This window comes from Phytophthora ramorum (assembly GCF_020800215.1).
Source record: "Phytophthora ramorum isolate Pr-102 chromosome Unknown Phyram_PR-102_s0019, whole genome shotgun sequence".
Taxonomy (NCBI): Eukaryota; Oomycota; class Peronosporomycetes; order Peronosporales; family Peronosporaceae; genus Phytophthora; species Phytophthora ramorum.
The window spans coordinates 127,756-147,052 of record NW_027150665.1 but is presented as its reverse complement, the minus strand read 5'-3'; the positions used below and the strand labels follow the sequence as shown (position 1 = coordinate 147,052).

Sequence of the window (19,297 nt, the reverse complement as noted above, 5' to 3'; positions counted from 1 at the left end):
CGGCAAGTTCGCTCGCAGCGCTGCTATAATGCCCACTCTGCATGCACAGCCTGCTCGAGCACGACCTTAGAAATGGGTGCCTCGATTTCTAAATATCCGGCAGACGAGCACTCGAAATGGCTGGCCGCCGCGCTTTCGCGTCGATCAGATCGCGATCTGCTTTTGCCTGCGAATTTTGTCCTGCAAGCGCTCGGAGCTGGTCACGGCTTCGCGTCCGCCAGCTGGCCGTCGTGTGCGCCGAGATTCCTTGCGAGACACGCTGCGTTTCAAGATTGTCGGCGCGACGACGCGCTTGCCGGGGAGATCGGTAAGCGACCCCTGTCTGCCGCTGCATACTGGGGCCCAGCCACGTCGGAAGAGGCGCGTGGCAAGGGCAATTTTTGGCTCAACAGCGACTGCACAGCGGAGCGATGACTGCGGCGCGAGAGCTGCCAACCAGCCAGCAGGATTGCCATTGCCACAGGTGGCTGCGGTGCAGCCTTGTCGGATCCACACAAAAGACAGCCATAGGTTTTCAGCCAATGGGCGCCATCCGGATAGGGTTGAGGATGGTTTGCAAGTGCAACTTTTCGAGCGCGTGTCACTGTTGGCTTGACTCGAGCCAGTGGCCTCATTTCGCAATTGGCGTCCAACCGCGCACCCGCCCGCTCTCCTCAGCTGATATATGACGGCCCAGCTCGCCAAGAGCAACACGCCCGCCGCGACGGCCGTCGACGACGTCCTGGCCCGCGTGGACGACGCTCAGACGCAGGAGGCCCGCGCCTGGACGCACAAGCTGCGGCACAGCCAGAGCGGAAGCCCCAAGCCCACAGACGCCTCGCTCAGCCCGCCCGCACAGCCGTTAGTGGTCGAGGCCAGCAGCAAGAAGCACCGATTCTCACTGCGAAGGCTCTTCCACCACCACGACCACCACGACAACAACAAGAAGGCGGCGTTCGTGCCGCCCGTGCCGATCCCTACCGACTTCCTCACCAAAGAGAGACACGGCGGCGTGACCGTCAGCGGCAAGCGCGTGCCTTTCACGCGCGATGCCCACAAGCGCAGGAAAAGGGGCGTCAAGCCTATGCCGCGCATCAACGAGGATCGCGCGCAAGTACCCGTGAGCTCGTCGCTCGAGGCCTACCGCCGCCGCGCCTACTACCCCGCCAAGAAAGACAAGCCCAAAAAGTGACACGGCGCATCGTGACCAGCCTCTGTCTCTGCCAGCGACCACGTGTAACCAAACGAACAAACCAGGCAGCCGTATGAGACACAAGTCGCAGCGTCGGGAGGGAACCCTCGGGACGACGACAAGACCGCAGTCCGGCCTGCACCCACCCACCAGCTTTGTAACGATCTCACTGCTGTCTTTTGCGCTATTTATTGGTCATGAAATACCAACACTAAAAGCAACTAATACATATATCCTTCTCTCCATCACCTGTCTTGGTGCCTTGTTCTCTTTCCTTCATCGAGCGCTTCTTCTCGAAGGGCACCGCCACGCGTAATCTCCGTCGTCAACTGCGGCTAGACACGCAGCATGGCTTCTCAAAAATCCCGGTGAGGAGTCATTTCCGATCAACGCCTACGTCATGACCGCCGTCGTGAGGGAGCCCTGCTTAATGATGGCGGCAAAGCCTTCGCAGACGGCAGGCGGTAGGTCCAGTCGTCTTGCCTTTTGCTGTCACTGCCAGGTTGTGCCAGCCATTCATCGACCGGGCGCGTCGCTTCACAAAGATCTCGGCCGTTCCCACGGCTCGTCACATTTGTGCAGGTTGAACTCTGCGCAAATCGCAAAGGCACCGGATCCCCAAAGCACCGGTGCCGGCGGCGTCGGTGGCACCGGCACTGTGCCGAGCTCCATTCGCCGTGGAGAGCGACGCGGGCAAAAAGGAAACGCTTCCCACAAAGCTTCATTAGGGTGCCGCAAAATATGTACCGTAATACATGGCAACTAAAGCTGTGTACGCCACAAAAGTATCTTCGACAATGCGCAGAGGTCGCGAGCTGGACGACGCGGTGTCCGCGGCCCTGGCGGAGGTGCAGGCGCGCCAGGAGAGTCTCTCGCGGGGATCCGTCCTCCCGCGCGCAGCGTCTCCGCCTGCTGCAGCTCATGGTACGTCGCCGCCCACGTTACCCAAGGACAAGACGCAGCAGCGCGCGGCCCTTTTCCAGTGGCTCACGCGACGCGTCGTGCGCCGCAGCGGCCTGAAAGACGAAGACGTGGGAAGCCTCGAGTTCGTCCCGTCGGCGTCGCTCGCTACCGTGCGCAAGCTCATCGAACAGTTCATTGCGCTGCCGCCGCGTCGCGAGTTCGCGTTCGCGCACCCGACGACCAGCGCGCGCGTGGAGTCGGCGGACGAGAAACACGTTGCGGCCGCCGAGTTTCAGTTTATTTGCATTGTGCTGCTGCCAAGGAGGGAGAGCACTGCAACATCTGCAGTTGCAGCAGAGACGGAGGACCTGCGGCTTCGGCCTGTGACGGCACAATTCCAACTGCAGCCGACGCAACAGCAGACAAATGCACGCCCTCGCACCGTAGGAACCAATGCAAATGCAAAGCGAGCTGCAGAGGCTGCAACGATGACGGACGTGAAGGTGGACATAGTTCCGGAGAAAGGTATACGCGAACCAGCCCAGTTGATAATGGAGAGAGAAAAGAGGACGTTAGAGAATAGTGCTGAGAGCAAACGGGAAGACGCGCCGCCTTCCAGAGCAGTTGGCTCAAAGCGGATTCGTGGAGAACTGAGACTTGAGCTTGAAGACACAGCAAGTAGAAACCCTGAGCGGACGGTCAAAGTGGATCCACCAATCCGGAAGGCAGTGGCGAAGCAAGTGAGCACTCAGCGAAGTCGGAGCGCATCTATTCGTTCAGTCAACGAGATAGAAAGTAAAGCGACAAGTGAACCAACACTTGTGTTTCCTCGTTTTGGAGACGGATGTACGGAGCAAGCTGACGCACAAAGTAAATATTTGACACCAGAAGCAGCTCAGGTCTATGCCACGGAGATTGCAACCCCTGAAAGCACTCAGGATGCCGTGGATGAAATCGTTCTGGAACAACCTGTAAAGGTAAACATCGGTGCGGAGAATGTGACATCAGAAGTGCAGACAGAAAAAATGATTAGCCAAAAGCCAGGTCCTCTACGCCGGTCTCGGCGATTCAGATCAGCTAGTATTGCAAAATTAGCTGAGATCGACTGGGGAGCCCTCGAGACGGAACAGGAAGAAGTAGCTACCGACGAACAAGTGGAGGAGCTGATCGAGGTAATTGTGGAAGCATTTTACACGCGGCTCCCCGGTGTTGACCCTCGACAAGTTGATGCAGCATGCAGGTATTATGGAATCGACTACCAGGCTCTTGAACTGCAGGGGGTACTTCTGGCGCTGGATAACGAGCTTGGTATGAGATGCAACCACGTCCGCGGAGGTGTGGATGGACAGCTGACCCAGTATTTACTGAAAAAACTTCCAGTGAACGTCGACAACATGCAGGACCCCGAGGCGCTCCGCCACTTTGAACACGCTCTAAACTTGTTTGCCGGCATGAGGGGGTGGCAGGCACCCTCTAGACTACGTGCAACATGTTTTGAAGACAAGCAGCGTTTGCAGCTCATTGCTTCATCTGATACTAGACGATTCTCTTTGCTTCGTTTGTCTGACAAAGATCGTCAGCTATTTACTTTGGCGAGCACGGGTAGCTCTGCAGGCGGACTTGAAAAGTGGCTGGGTGACGGATTGGAGATTACATATGTGCTGCTTTATGGGTTTCTTCAGTCACGTCGAAATTCTGGACCCAAGTCCGTTGCAAAGTTGGACGCCATTTTCATACGGCAAGACCGCATCCAAGCTGCGATACAAAAACTGTCTTGTTTCAGCCTCGAAGTGTGGAAACGATTAGAGCTTCGCACCACTGATATTGAAGACGTGTCCATGGTGAGACGTCTGGATGAGCTTTTGAAAGGCTTTGTACGTGACAGCGAACTGCACAGCGGTGAGATCGAAGGGTCTGTATTTTTCCCTGCAATTGTCGGCTATCTGATTAGAAAATCCGATCAGCTCGCCCAAAGTTTAGCGGGGTTGGTTAATTCGACTCATGGAGTGCGCGGACCACTACATAGTTGCGTTGCAGAGTGCGTACGATTGTTGCGCCAACAGCTTGAGCATCAAGCAGTGCATTCGACGACTGCAGAGGCGCATCTGCTAAACAGTGGCTTAAAAATCATTGATGTAGAAAAAATCAATGCGTCCCGAACCAGATCCGGTTTGGGAAGAATCTATATGAGCGGAAAGGAGTCCATATTAACTCACCACCAGTGCAAGATGATGGCGAGGGATAAATACCTACATCTAAAAGCGCGATGGGAGCTAGGAGATTTAAGCTGGGGGAAGACATCAAGGTAAGCTTACGAAGATTTTCTGATAATTGCTTTAAGCCCGTTAATTAACAGTGTTATTTCCGCAGATATTTTTTCGTTGAAGCAAAGGATATTGCTCTCGAGTACGTTTTCGTTCGGATGAATCCAGATCATAATTTTGATGATGACATGCGCGGGGAAGATCGTGAGCTACTCTCGAGAAAAGAAGCCCAGTACGCTTTCAATCTTCTCTGCGGTGATTCTCTGGATATTCCTTTGGATGTTTCCATCGGAGTCGGCATCAACATTCTCCATACCGATCTGCTACCTCACATCAGCTCACTACTGTCACTAAGCACTGTTTTGAGGGAGTACCCAGAAACGACCTCCGTTTCATTCGGGTATTGCTACGCTCCAGCTACACAAATTACTCGGGTTGTCTTTCGGGTGCATGCCGATGCCTACAAGGGTCGAGGACGTGATAATGATGATGGAATCGTGGACAGGTGGAGGTTACCAAGTGTTATCAAAGAAGTGGATAAGTTTCTCGCTTCTGCACACAATGACGAAACAATTGCTTTCTGCAATTCAGAGGGGCTAAGCTTTTTGCATTCCTGCTTGCAAGATGAAGACACTCAGTGGCGGGCGATCATGTTTGGTCTGCCGTTTTTTGAAACTATCTATCCAGAGGGAAACAAAATGTGTCAAACTGAAGACATTTTAAAGGCCATGAAGCAGACGATGACAATGATCCCTCGAGCACTAGAAAGCATCACAAAGAAAAACATTCAGATCATCCTCAATTTGGTTGAAAAGTTGTCTGATATTGGGGACGAGGCAATTAACGCGATACTATCGATATGCTCGAACGTTCATCAGCCAGTTTCGACTGGGCCACGAGCTCCATTTTCAGTTCTTCCAATGACAGAAACCCAGGTACGCCAGAAGATAAAACTAGTTCGCAAAGTCCGTGTTTTAATTTAAATTGTTCATGTTGTAGAAAACGTTTTCAATGCAAGGCGGTCTTGAATTTCTCATTGCTGCTGCCCAAAAACTGCACAACTCTCCTGCTCGCAAGGAGTCCATCGAGAACGCGATTGTGAATTTGCTTCGAGCTCAAGAATTCAGTTTGAGAAGCGGGTTGCTGGTTCACTGGCGTGAGTGGCTCGAATTTTATGTTGAGAGGAGAGCTTGGTCGACAAATGCGGCAACGCCGGCGTTCTCGGTGTTTTTACTCAGTCAAATACATACGCAATTTTTTACATCCAGGGCCTTTGGGGAGCCAACCGTAGAAACATGCACGTGTGGTTGCCAAGTACAATCAGCGGATGTTATTGACTCGTGTGTTGGGGTCATGGAGATCTTTGTGCGGCTAATGGTTACCGAAGTTGGAGTGACGTGGGCCCAAGAGGAGATGAAAGGACCAGAAGCTTGTGTATCCTTTTTATTGTGGAGCGTGGATTCGCGACAAGACGTACCGAGAATGGCCGAGCTGCAGTCGCTCATTTTAAAGAGCTTGTGTGATTTTATTGAGAGGATGACAAGTTCACACCAGTATCTACGGCTTCTTTCGTCTTTGACGCCTCGTCTTCTCTGTCTCTTAAAACAGCAAGATTGTCCTTCCCTGCACACTGAATCCCTACGTGTTCTAAGCCTTACATTTCGGCTGGCTGTGGACAAAAAAGTCTGGTCCATCTCGATGGAGCCTTTTCTCGCTGAATTTTACCGGATCATTGAGAGTATATGTGAGAACCCTTCTCTTTCACACTTGAACGATATCATGGTCAGTGTCATATTAAAATCGAATTATCCCCAGCCCTCCAGCTGCGTGCCTACTAGCATGTTGTCTTTGCTTCACGAAGAACACGTGAACTTCGTTGGTGGGTCTGGCCAGTTATCTCCTGTTGCCCGCTCACGATCAAAATCCTTGCTCCAAACTCTGGTTTCATTCTGTTCTTTGACGTGGAATTCGGTTCTCCAGCCATTTTGCCAAATTCCAGCAATCATAAGTCTCGGTTGGATGCTCTCGAGCCATGACATTGCAGAAGATTTAGCGCAACTGGAACTAGATGACCTTTTGCTGACACTCATTGAAAATGATAGCACTGTTGTGTCTATCCTTGCGATTCGTTCGTTCGTTGTGCTGTTGTTTCAAGGTTTGTCGTCCCGGCGCGTAGTCGATGAGTATCGCTTGAAGCGACTTTGTAACTTTCTTACCACCGCGTTAGGATCTGGCACTCGACTGATGCTTTCACCCAAGCGCGGTGGCGATGTCGAGAACCTGGAAGAAATTCAATTTGCCGCAAATGAGCACGAATTGTTCTTGATTCTACTCCGATACAGTGTCTTCAACAATGAAAAGCAAAGCCGTATCCATCAACGGGAACTCGAGCAAGAAGATTCACACGAAATAGAACAGTCACCCATACAGGTTATATGGGATGGAAGTGAGTGGGGCGATGCCAATCGAGCCGGGGCTGAGAAGCTAGCAGCTAACTTGAAAATGCTTACTGTATTTTCCTCGATGACGACAAATGTGGTGTCCATCGGACATAGCGACGAGATACGTCAGATCATAGTGCTTCTGGTGGTAAGTTTTGTGTCAATTAATAGCTGATCACAAACCAACACTAACCCTTCATGTGTTGATGCTGTACTAGCAATTTATCCGAGAGCGTGCACATACGGCCTCTCAGCACATTACGTTGTATTTACTTTCACTGAGAAATATCGTATGGGCAACGCGCTCTGATTTAGCAAAGTGGGGATATTTAGATCTGACTGAGGCCTCTTTCCTCCGAAAACTTCTTCTGCTTTCGATGGACCGAGTGCATCAGGTACGAATAGTATTTGCGCCAGAAAATAGACAACAACCTGACTACGTAGTACGCTCTCTTGCTTGCAGGATCTGGCGTCTGGGATATTATGGGGCCTGGCTGACGCTTATGAGAAAACAAACATATTGTTGCTTTCGTTTGAAGTGGACGATTCATTGACAAAAGGAAGCTACTTTCCGAAGAAGACCGGCTTTGCTGTGATGATTGATAATTTGGCATCAAAGATAGCTTCTGGACGATCTGCCGAAAGCGATTCCGGCGCGTTGGCCTCCATGATAGCCAATCCTATTGCTGCCGACATCTTCATTTCCAACTACGGATACTCATTTGTGTTAAAGTTGATCGATTCTACACTGCGTTCGACTATAACTGGACACAATGTGGGACTTGTACCTGCGAAAGCAGTAGACGATCAGACAAGCGAGGTTTTTGGAACGACGCTGTTTTACACGAGCCCCATTAAATACCAAAAAGATCGCGATCTGCTCCAACTCTGCCGTAGCGCAACTAAATCGCTCGAGATCATGCAACGATCAAATGCTGAGTCTATTCTGGATGAAGCTGCAAGGACGAGAGCAACTATTCTTCCACTCCTCACCCACCCAAACAAGCAAATAGCGCTCCACGCGATATGGTGCTGCAGTTCTCACCTTCAAGCGCATCCGACTAAGTGTGGAAAACTGTTTGATTCTGACGTTCAAGATAAAGTAATGGCGTACTTCTTTGAGGCTGAGTATCCGCCTATCCAGGCTGCTGCGTTTTCATGTATGAAATTAGCTCTGGCGGATCAAAAGAGTCTAATGATACTGCAGGCAAAGATCTCTCCAATCCGAGAAAGAATTGTATCATGTCTGCGTAGTCCTCACTTTCAAGTGAAGCGAAAGGTACGTTGAGTTACGAAGCGCTAGAAAAATAACAGACTTGCGCCTTAATTAACGCATCTGTTTGTTCCCCGTGTAGGCAACCGTGTTTTTAGTAGAAGCAACATTTCGTCTTGATGATCAAAGATTCCTCGATGAAGTTGCTGATGCATTTGCTGCACCAGGCAACCAAGGCATTCTGTTGGAGCTTTTTGATTCTCTTTCGAAGGAGCTCGAGCTTAACCCAGCAGCAGGTGGCGTACTTCAACTGCTCGTTCGTTTAATTCTGAGGTTGGACCTGGTGGTTCATACGGATGGAGATCAACTCGTGCATGGTATTTGCCTAACGCTGAAGGTGCACAGCACGGATACATTTGTTCGTCCCACGGTAGGGGTGGCATAAATGTTTGATGTTACGATGTGCGTCTAATCATTTGTACCTGGTTTTAGTTGTTCAACTGCTTGCATCAGATTGTAACTCAAGACGACCGAGTGGCTTTTTTATCGATGAAAAGCCGGTTAGATGCAATTACTGACTTACTATCGCAGCAATTGACGCTGAGCGAATTGCGAAATATCGCCGGCATGCTTGTATTTGTTGCGAGCAAGCACAGCGGCATCCGACACTACTTGAGTGGGTTCACATCTGGTTGTATCACTAAAGTTGCGAGTGTACTGGATGGCTTTTCGGAGTACGCGCAAGGTTACGACACGACTAAGGATTCGAGACACCTGCAAAATGCAACTGTTTTCACGTCAAAAGATGACGAGGGGGAAAAGGAGCCCCCTGCAATTCCACCTGAACCCTCGACCAGTTTTCTGCTGAAAGTGACGACCACTAAAGTTGTGTACATTTCTCACTTCACAGAGGATGTTTATGAGCAGGTAAGTTGTTAATGGTGGGTGATCAGCAGCGAAGTAGAACTGACATTTTACGTTCAGTTCTTGAGGCTACTTCTCTTGCTTTTGAAAGGCCCCGAGTTTAACTTGGAGGAGAGATATGGTTGTTTGTGTGAGGGCGGTGGATGCTGTAGTTGTGATCCGTGCGACATCGTCGCAAAGGTAAAGTTGTCTTGTAGCATGCACAGAGATGACTGGTTACTGTGACTATCCTCTTTGTTCTTGGCAGACTCGATGTGGACACTTAATTCTTCGCCTCGTTGCAGCTCATCGCATTTCGTGCGCCACGTATGACCTCGCATATTTACTTTCAACGACAGGAGTGGTATCAACAACCATCTTGAACTTATGCATCGAGGTTCTCGAAGTTATAGCTGCCAATTACCAGAGCCGAGTGCAAATGCTACGAGATGCCTCTAAAATGGAATGGTCATGGATTCCGTATCTGGTTAAACCCGCTATGTTTTCTGAATGTCATGCTGGTGCAAGTGGCGAGTTGAGTGCGTGCGAGACTGATGTAGTACTCCCGATCCTACTTCTGGGTTGTTTGAGCGCTGCAAAAGGTACGACGCATGAATCACAATGTATGAAACGTACTATTACTAACATCTAACTACGTGTTGTTCTCTGATGGCGTTGTTCACAAGCAGAGGTGGCTCAGCGGCTTGCGGCTGATCGACAACTTGTATCACTTCTCTTTTCCTATGTCTCACCTGGGTACGTGACGTTGGTCCAACATAACTTACCAATTACTAGCTGTCACTGATGAAACGTTTAAATGGATGCGTCCAACAGAGACTCATTGTTCGTACCAAATGTCCGTCGAGTAGCATCGTTCACGTTAGCACGGCTTGCTGAGCACTCTTCAGTCGTTCGAGATGCCTTTTTTCAGGAAAGCATGGCGACTCTGACACATTCGGCTTTATTCCCCGATGAGGTGGATGATGTGCACAGAGAACAAGATAAAATCGTTCTAGCCAACAAAATGGTACTTTGCCGGAACCGAGCTTTACTGACACCTGGACTTCAGGGAAGGAGTGCTGATGAGGGAACGTTAACAGCTTTGGTCGGCCTCTTGTCCTTATCAAAGGCTACCGAAGCTAGTAGCAGTGATTTCGATATCGGGTTGATTGGTGCTGATGTTCTCTCGCATCTGCTGTACTTTCGGGTTAACGTGCGCCACGAGACGCGCCTTCGATCCGTATTGTGGCGTTATACACGCACCATGAGCCCTACAAAGCCTGTCGAAGACCAGATTCAGCCATCGTCCAAGCGTTTGATTGCGTATTTGCACAATTGGATTGGACCAATGCTACAAAAGCTGCGAAAGTCGGTCTTTGGAGTATCTCGAAGTGATTTATTGCAGTTGTTACACGATGAATTGGTGTATACCTATCAGCAGCTTCATGAGCCCTCCGTCTGCGAGCTATTGCTTGCTCTGGTATCTCTCCATCTTCAGCACACTTTCCGTGAGACTTCTGTTGAGGTGAACGCGACTACAATGGCAATCAGCGACGAAATGGACGTGCTTATGCCGTTCGAGTATGATCTTGTACAACGCACAAGGCAACAATATCTGCTATATGCTTTCAGCGAATCTGATCGATCTACACGCGAACCAAATGATTACAGTTTTCATGGCTCTGCCCACCTGTGGCTATTCCTTCGCAAGCTTTGGGATCTGTGCGTTGGTAGTGATGTAAAAGAAATAGTTCAAGTCCTCGAAGTAAATATCCCACACATTCTTGCGAGATGGAAACGTGAACGTGATACCGGATTCTCCACGTCTGCATTCGACCGACGCCAGTGCTTTCTCGAATTTTTGATTGCCGTCGGAGAAACAGAAAGTGGATTGCTGAGTGTAATCGACGTAAAAACTGTCGTCGAGATTGTTGTTGGAAACGGATTGGACCCTGGCGTTTCCCTGGGAGCGGAATATAAGCTGCTGTGCCTTGTATGTCATCACTTTCCAGAAAATGTCGAGGTTATCAGGAAATGGTTTAATCTTGATTGCGGTAATGACCACGAACACACATCAACGAACCCCTTTTGCCCGTTTTGGAGCAGAGTTCGATTGCATCAGCTCCCGGTGAAGCTGTCATCATCTGTAGCCACAAAGATTACGATTTTAGACCCCTCTCCCGATGCTGACTTGGCTACTATCTTTGGGGTCGACCTTCTTCGGCGTCTTTCGTCTCGTTCCCCGCAAGTTGTGCAGTGGTATGCTCAGTGCCAAGGGTATACCGAGCTTCTGGATATGGTGTTGCTGGCTTCGAGAATACCGGCCCTCCAAATGGCACACATACTCGTCAGGACGTTCCTGTCAAATTTACTTTACTTGGTGAATCATCTTGTGGAACAAGACCAAGACAGGTACTATCGTATTTTGACAGTCGATCCGCGCTATCTACGATGTATCGTTGACCTCATCTACGCTCCTGCGTATCAAGTACAAACGGCTGCAATCAAAGTTGTGCAACATTTGGCGCAACAACCCCAGCTCTCTGTGATGTTGTCTCGGATAGAGAACTTGGTTCAGCCTCTTGGAATCGTAAACGCAGATTTTGCGATCTACATTGGAGAAATATTGAACAGGCGACAGGTGTCTCCACCTTTTACGCATGACCGATTGATGGTGCTTGCGCATATCTGGTATGTTCCGTTTTTCACAGACTTGAGTATCACTGAGCTAGTGAAGTTGTCTTTAGGCTTTAACTTGTGTACTCAACCGACTGAAAACGCATGGGTACTGCTGACAAATGACAACCAGTTTAGTGCGATTCCAGAGTGGATGTTTGAGTCAAACGCCAGTGGATATAATACATTCACGAGCGCTATGAAGCGAGTTCAGAAGCGGTTTGAGGGGGCGATGAACAATGGAAAACATAGATTGGCTATGTATTCGATAGCCAAAGAGGCATATTTTAACGCTACAACGGTGTCCACGCGAAGGCGTATTGCGTTGCGACTGAGTAATTTACTCAAAACCTATAATGACGATGCAAATATGTATCGGGGGTCGATCCGAGTGCGCAATGGCCTTGTCATGAGGCTAGGAAGACTTCTCGTTGAGGACCGAGCTGAGATTATTCGACGAGTGGCCTATACGAAGCGAATTTCTGAACGAGTATTGTTTGAGCAAATGCAGAGGCAGCAATTATCGGACTTGTTATCGTTATTGCAGGAAGCTCCACTTTTTGAGGGCATTCAAAGAGACCATCTCGCAAATCTGGCATTTCGCATGGGGGGTCCTGTTGAAGTTATGGTTGATACACTTACGTCGAAGCAAAAACTCCCGCTCCTTGTCCTGTTCGACGAAGGCGTAGAGTTTGAGATGTATGTACGGAATCAAATTGTACTTCAAGGAACTGCATCAAGGGGAGGATTACTTGGGTTTCCTTCGTGGCTGGAAAACAAGCCTGAATCGGAGGATTACAATACTGTTGTGCGCAAGTGTGGAGTTCTCGGAATAATCATATCGAGGGACTTATTGAAGGTTGAATTAACCGAGCCTGCCTTCAGTTTGGTGGACGAGCGGCTTCGCAGCGCTTTTAACCTTGGTGATACTCAAAGACTATCACAGTTGATGGTCCTCCAAGACGATTTCTCAATGCAAATGCCTGCTAGACGTCGACTTCAATGCTCAGCATCGAGTCTGCTTGTGCAACTCGTGCGCTCTGACGTATTTATCAATAATCTTCTACACGATAGCTGGGCGATTCGAATCATCGTGGATATTGCGCTAGCAGCCCTACCTGCTGATGTCGTTCTTAACGCTCTAAATATTGTTGTTGTAATGACAATAAACGAGGCCTACGCAAAACAGTTTTGGACGAAAGCCTCACCAACAGAAAGTGATCAGCAGTCTGGAAAGGCCAAAAGTCACACTTTAACGCCGATCATGCTGGTGGCTGAGCTTGTAAACCGATTCAAGCTGCGTTTGTGGCTAAGTCACCCAGCAATCCTTAAAGCGTTTTTCCTAATTCAATCTCAGGTCGCTCGGTATCTTTCTGCATTTTGGCCAAACTTGGATGGCATTTGGACTACGCAGTATTTGCGCGGTTGCTTGGACTTACTGCACTCAGGACAACATGAAGTTGCTGACGTGGTAGGGAGCCACCTTAGTGGTGCTATTCCTCATAGAATGGATTACCTTACTCACTGTTGTCAAACTGTGGGCTTGCACTTGGAGCTGGCTCAAATTCTGGCCAAAACACGGTGTGGAAGTGTTGTAGGCTTACTCCGGCTGCTTATTGCGTTTTGCTTGGATGAAGTGCTTCGCGAAAATATCTGGGAGAGTGTGGTCAACTCACCCCAGAGTTTGGATGGTGTGCTACGGCTAGTTGCAACAGGAATTTCACATGCCTTTGATACAGGGAACGCTGACGACGTTGAGATCTACTGTAGTTTTATCAATCTGGTATGCACGAGCGGCATCAATGAGCTCTTGGATTCTGAGTTTCGAAGTAGGATTGGAAACCGTTTTGGCATTTTATCAACGCTTCTCACGAAACTACACACGTTCCCTACAGTGCACATGGTACGTATGATGATGTTACTGCGGCCACATAACGTTTCAAAAAGTACACTGACATAATTGTGTTTGATGCAGAACCTGTTGATACTTCAATGCGTTGGTGGTATTTGCATTGACACGCCTTCCAACTCCAGCCTGGCGGTAACGACAGTTATTGAAAGCAAAGGCGAGCAAGGCGGGGCATTTTTGATTGATATTATCGCAAAACTGTTGACGGAATTGGATGAATGCTTGAGGACGAATGGCTCTGCGGACCCTTTAATGGTCGAAGCTACATTTTCATGTATTGAAGCAATTACATCAGTACCAGGTCACATGGAACGCTTCAATGCGAGTGTTTTCATAGCAGTGGCTCTCCACATTATTCTCTCATTTACGACAACAACGCAAGTGTCTCCTTCCCCAACAACGTCGGCTTTACAATCTGTGGTGCGGTCAATGGATCGCACGTTATGTTCTATGCGCGAAATATATGTCGATGCGTTTAGTGAGGCAAACATTTCGATTCTAATAGTGGCCTATGAACGGATTTCAACGCAGTTTTCAGCTGCTGTCGATAACATGCAGCTATTGCAACTGCTGAAAGAGTACACTGGGCTTTTGAGCTCTTTGTTATCATCTGAAAAGGGCTGTGATGCACTCTGGACGACGTGCCTTCGCAAATCTGATTCGAGCAACCAGTTTGTTACCTGGATCTACCACTGGATAGTATTCGACGCAAGCAAAAGCCCGGATCTTGTCGCTTTGAAGTCAAACCGTATCCAGAAACGACTCCGTTTGTTAGAGGCTGCCACCAGAATGCAAAATACAGCCGTGGCACTAGTGACAATGCTTAGTGCGCATGAAGAACTCTCTGCGATACTCAGTTTTCACCCGGACTTTGGGAAGGTCATTGAGTATATTTTCGCAGCATTTCATGACAGCAATTTTGATGTCGAACGAGCTACAGTCTCGATAAAATTTATATGCTTTATTGCGGAACAATGGGGCGAACGAGAAATGTTTCAGCAGCGGCTAGCATCGCAGCATCGTATAGAAGAAGTACACGATTTTCGTCAACACTTTGATGCTCAGGCGCTTTTGAAGGCATGCTACAACATCCAAGCGCACAGCGACACATTTGTGTGCTACGCTATGCGCTTCATGTGGCTACTTGTAAAAGTGAACTCATATTCAATCGACACCGATAGCAAAGTGAGCGAATATCACGATGTGTTACCTCTGGCCAACGAAATTTTGAAGTCACCATCATCTTCGACGCGTACGAGATGCAATGTGATCGGTTTGGTGGCCGAGCTGTCCGTAGGACAAGCATTTCTGCCTTCAAACCCGAACATCGCATCAAGCCTCATAGATGTGGTAAGATCAGCGTTGACGATGCTGACCCACAATTCGCTGAGAATATCCAGAGAAACAATAGCTTCTGTTTCCTTAAACCTTTCTGATGACTACTTGTCGTCACGAAATTGGCATTGTACTGATGATCAGGAAAGCTCTCTCAACGAGCTACGATTCGGTATCATCCACCAGACTCGCAGATTTGTTCTGTACCTTTGCAAAACTCCAGAAATCCGAACGATATTATTTGATACCCCCTGTTTTCATCCTCTGCTGCGACGAACCCTTTTTGTGGATTCAATTGGAATTTTGCGGGCAAGCGGAACCAATGAAGTATTGACGAAAGCCCATGTGGACGGGCTCCAGCTGATTGCTATTTTGCTTGGTTGTACTACAAGTGCTGACCTTGAAGTTGCCAAGGATTTTCGTGCGTACAGTTTGATAGCGCGTCGAGAGGGGTACTTGCGTCACTGCATCCGTCTTCTCTCGGAACCCCAGGTAGTCACCTTCCAACATGCAATCTTAGAATCAGTGCTCTCGTACGTAAGCCGCAACATTTGTGCGAGCGTAGAAGTCGTTACTCTTCGCGAGCAGGAAAATGAAGATTTGATGGGGGTCTTGCTTTCGATCGCAAGTACTGACACCGATATGGAAGGGTGGGTGTTTTCGAGTGCATCGCAACTTTGCCTACGAGTTTACAACTTGTTAATTGAGTTCTCGTTTAGTAATGCTGCGTATGCTGCAAAGCCCAGCAATATCGATGTTCTGATAAAACTTCGAGAGATTGCGGAACGACGTGGCGCATTACTTGACTCGGATATACCGCGAACCCTCTTGTATATTGCCCGGATGCTAGGGAGCTCGAAATTGAGTGCTGACGTCAATATATTTGAAGAGATATGGGAGATGGTATCCACAGTCTTGCTGCATCCGCAGATTTCTTCATACCTGGAGACGCTAGAGTATGCCCTGGAAATGCTGTGGATCTTGGCAGGTTCCCGAATCAAATCACTCGAGTTTGTTTTACGTGACTGGGAACGCCGAGGTAGGCTTGTTGTACTGCATTTGATTGACTTGGTGCTCTCCAACAGCATCTCCAACAATGGTGTTAGTGACGATAGCAGCTCTACGACATCGCAATTGGCGCTGAAAGTGCTGACACACGCGTGCGTTTCAGAAACATTTAGGGAGTATGTGAACACTGACTCAGATATCGTCTTCAAACTTGTGAGCGAATATCCCTGGAGCAACCACCAAACGCAACTGTTGAATTTTCTCCTTAAATGTGGTCACACTAAGCAGCAGAACTCGCTATTGTCGCAGCAAATTGTGGTCAAACGTGACGGAATTGTTCTGCTGACGTGTGATTATCAACTACCTCTGTTGGAGCTCTTGCCGAGTTTGCTCCCCTCCCTGCGCAGTAGTGAGCATATTTTGCTCAACATACTCTGCATTCTTGAGGAGATCATGCATCATGAGGACGAGTCAAAGCTGGTGACTGTTGCGAGAGCACTGTGGGGTGTCCTTGAGCATTGTGACTTCAGAACAGTTTCAAAGAAAATGGTCATGGACTTTCAAGTGGTTTTAACACGACTGTTAAGTATCTCAAAACCAAATAGTAGCACAACGCTAATACGTTTAGACGAACCAAACACGATATCGATGCCATCGACATTAGAACTGCTGCTTTTGGTGAGTTTATATAAACTTTCTTACTTCGTTGGAACGGATCTTCAACTAGTAAATCAACGAGCTTCGCCGTACCTTTCAATGTGGATGAGTATCAGCGTGAGCCGCCTTTGCAATTTCGACGAGGATGAAGGAGAACACCTTCTTAGTGTGTTGGTCTTTTATTATTTGGATTTCAACGCTCAGACGGAGTCAAACAAAAAATTACTCAATTCTCGTCACTATTGGCGATCGCTTACGAGGAAATTTGCCAGCATTCCCACTGGAGCCATTCGCCACACTATATCGAAGTTGATGCTACAGCTTCTGCAAAGTTCACCCAGCCAAGAGTTCGTAATTTTCGTTACCGACTCCTTAGGACTGGACTTGATCGACATATTGAGATGGGAAGTGAGCTCAACGAGCCAAGAACCAGAGAATGACAGCGGTGAACGCCGTGCTTTGTGGTGCTCACTTCTTGACGAGCTATGTCGTTGCCGGGACGATGCAATAAGTATAATGGAAAAAGGTTTCTTGGAGCAGTTCATCCGACAGGAGCATCTCCAGATGAGCGCCGAAAATGTGGAGCAACCTGCGACTACGAAACTTCTTTGCCTCCTTTCTTCTGTATGTCAAGTAACTACTCCCCGTGATCACGAGCTATTTCTTCAACAGCAGCAACCGTTAACGATGGAAATCCTTACTGAACTCTGTGTTAATGCAATTGCTGCCATTTCTGGCTCGAGCGACGCAAAATGGAATGCGGCAGAAGTTTTGTATGTTCTTTCGATGAATGGCGCGACATTGTCTGGCATTTGGAAGTCATTCTGTCTGGAGGAAAGGGAGAATACTGAGCCAACGAAAGGAAGAGAACGAATGTGTGCAGTATCCGAAATGCTGTTACTTTGTCAAGAAGATATCGGTGACCTCGTACTCATAGTAACGTTGATACTCAAAGTATTTGGGTCATCAAAGAGTATGGCAGTTCTCATCCATGCTCGAAATGTAGCTGACTGCTGGCCTATGATTGATGTACTTGTTGAAGTCTTGGAGCAATGTACTAGTTCGATGAACCGCTCGAATCTCCGACCAATTCAACTTGCCACTTGTGACCCTTCTGAGTTTCTCCCGTATCACCAGTCGTCAGATCTCCACGCAAAAGCCACAATATTGACACTGCAAGTCGTGCAGCTTTGTGCAGCCAACCAACCATTTGCTGAATCTCTGAAAGCAGAAACAGATTTGTTACACAAACTTTTTGTATGCCTAGCTACCTCAGTATGGGAGATTTCAAGCAGTGCAGCAACCACGCTAATCACCATAACTCGTTGCTCTTGGGGTTTAAATCATGGAGAGGATGCCACAGCAGACATCTCGCGATACAATTGTGAATATGGCGTCTACAAAAAGCTCGACTTTTTCGCCTCGCTATCCTCCCAAAATGTATTTAGCATGTCACCTCCAAGTTTGTTTCCGTCCTGTTTCGTACTTTTGGTGCGCTGGATAAGATTTTATTCCGTGAATTTGCCATTGCTTGGTGGCACGCAGCTCGTTTTACCTGTTGACAAAACTGAAGATGACTTAATGGTGGTGCAAGATCCAGAATTCCACGACTTGCACGAATCTTTGGTCATAAGCGTCCTCGAATTGCTGCTGTATTGCGTGTCGAATTTTCATTCGGAAATGTACAAGAATGATAATAGCGATGAGGAACAACGGGAGCACTCTTTGCTTTTGCAGTCATTACTAGCGCTCTGCCAGCGTCGGTCTAACAAAGTGGAAGGCTCTTTCGACTTCTTTGCCGACACTTGTACCGTTGCAAACGGGATAATTCGTAGTCGCTCACTTGAATTAGTGCAATTGCTGTGTTCGTTGGATCTGCCGCACACATCGTCAGTGGAGGTATTCGCTAATCCAAGGCAGATGCTTATTTTGATGATGATGGTCGAACGTTCATCCTCCAGTATAGAGCAGTGTGCTGCCACGCAATTGATGGAAGCTCTTGCTCTGCATCATCCGATCAAAACGTTGTTGATTGGTAACTCGTCCCTACTCTCTCGACTAGGAGCCTGGCTTGAAAGTGACATGCTGGATCTTCTAGCAGCAGCAATTATTCAACGATTGGCTACTCCATCCAGTAAAAGACAACTTGTTGCAGGAAACAGCGTGTTTGGATTTGTTCCCAGTATGCAGCAGCAGCTTGCTCACTTTCTCTTTGTCGAGCGCCAGCCGGCGGTAAAAAAGATGTTGTGTTTACCACCAAGCCGGTTACTAAATGAGACTCGCTTGATGCGTTTCAACATTCAGCTGAAGCAAGTCAGCAAAGGCTCACCAAGATTGAGCTCGTCGGCTTGGCCTATGTCAGTTCTGCTGAACTTTGAAGTGCTTGACAAGAATAAAAAAAGAATACGTGCGTTTCAGTACACTGGCACGCTTCACAATGGCCACGACTTCATTGAATACGAATTGCTGATCGAACCGACCGTGAATGCCATTCGTTGCTGCGTGGTAGGCTGTAACGCGTCGGAACGCACAGAAAGTAAACATTTTCTTGAGCTTCCTCTGTTAGGACCAAGTTCGATCCTAAACCATAACGATACTCTGACGATACGATGTGAGGAGGAACCAATGACGAACTACCGAAGCCTCTCTCTTGGGATTCTTCCTCGATTGCTTCGCCAAGAATATGGAGCGCTGAATGCCGAATTGTTTTATGGATTAGCAGGGATTATAGGTGAGTTTTGCAAGAACTTTGATCTGTTCTGTGATCCAGTCATCGACCTTCCTGCACAAGTCCTGATCGTACTTGGTACGTCGGTG

The 19,297-nt window shown here is 48.4% G+C and overlaps 2 protein-coding genes across 2 annotated transcripts; both read left to right on the top strand.

The window, feature by feature from the left end:
• Positions 1-664: 664 nt before the first annotated feature.
• Positions 665-1,171, top strand: KRP23_13762 (uncharacterized protein; the record flags this gene model as incomplete). Its single annotated transcript, XM_067884515.1, has 1 exon — positions 665-1,171. The coding sequence occupies one exon, from the start codon at positions 665-667 to the stop codon at positions 1,169-1,171; it is 507 nt and encodes a 168-aa protein (XP_067737916.1).
• A 797-nt stretch (positions 1,172-1,968) lies between these two features.
• Positions 1,969-4,938, top strand: KRP23_13761 (uncharacterized protein; the record flags this gene model as incomplete). Its single annotated transcript, XM_067884514.1, has 2 exons — positions 1,969-3,948; positions 4,930-4,938. The coding sequence occupies 2 exons, from the start codon at positions 1,969-1,971 to the stop codon at positions 4,936-4,938; spliced, it is 1,989 nt and encodes a 662-aa protein (XP_067737915.1).
• Between the last annotated feature and the right edge of the window lie 14,359 nt (positions 4,939-19,297).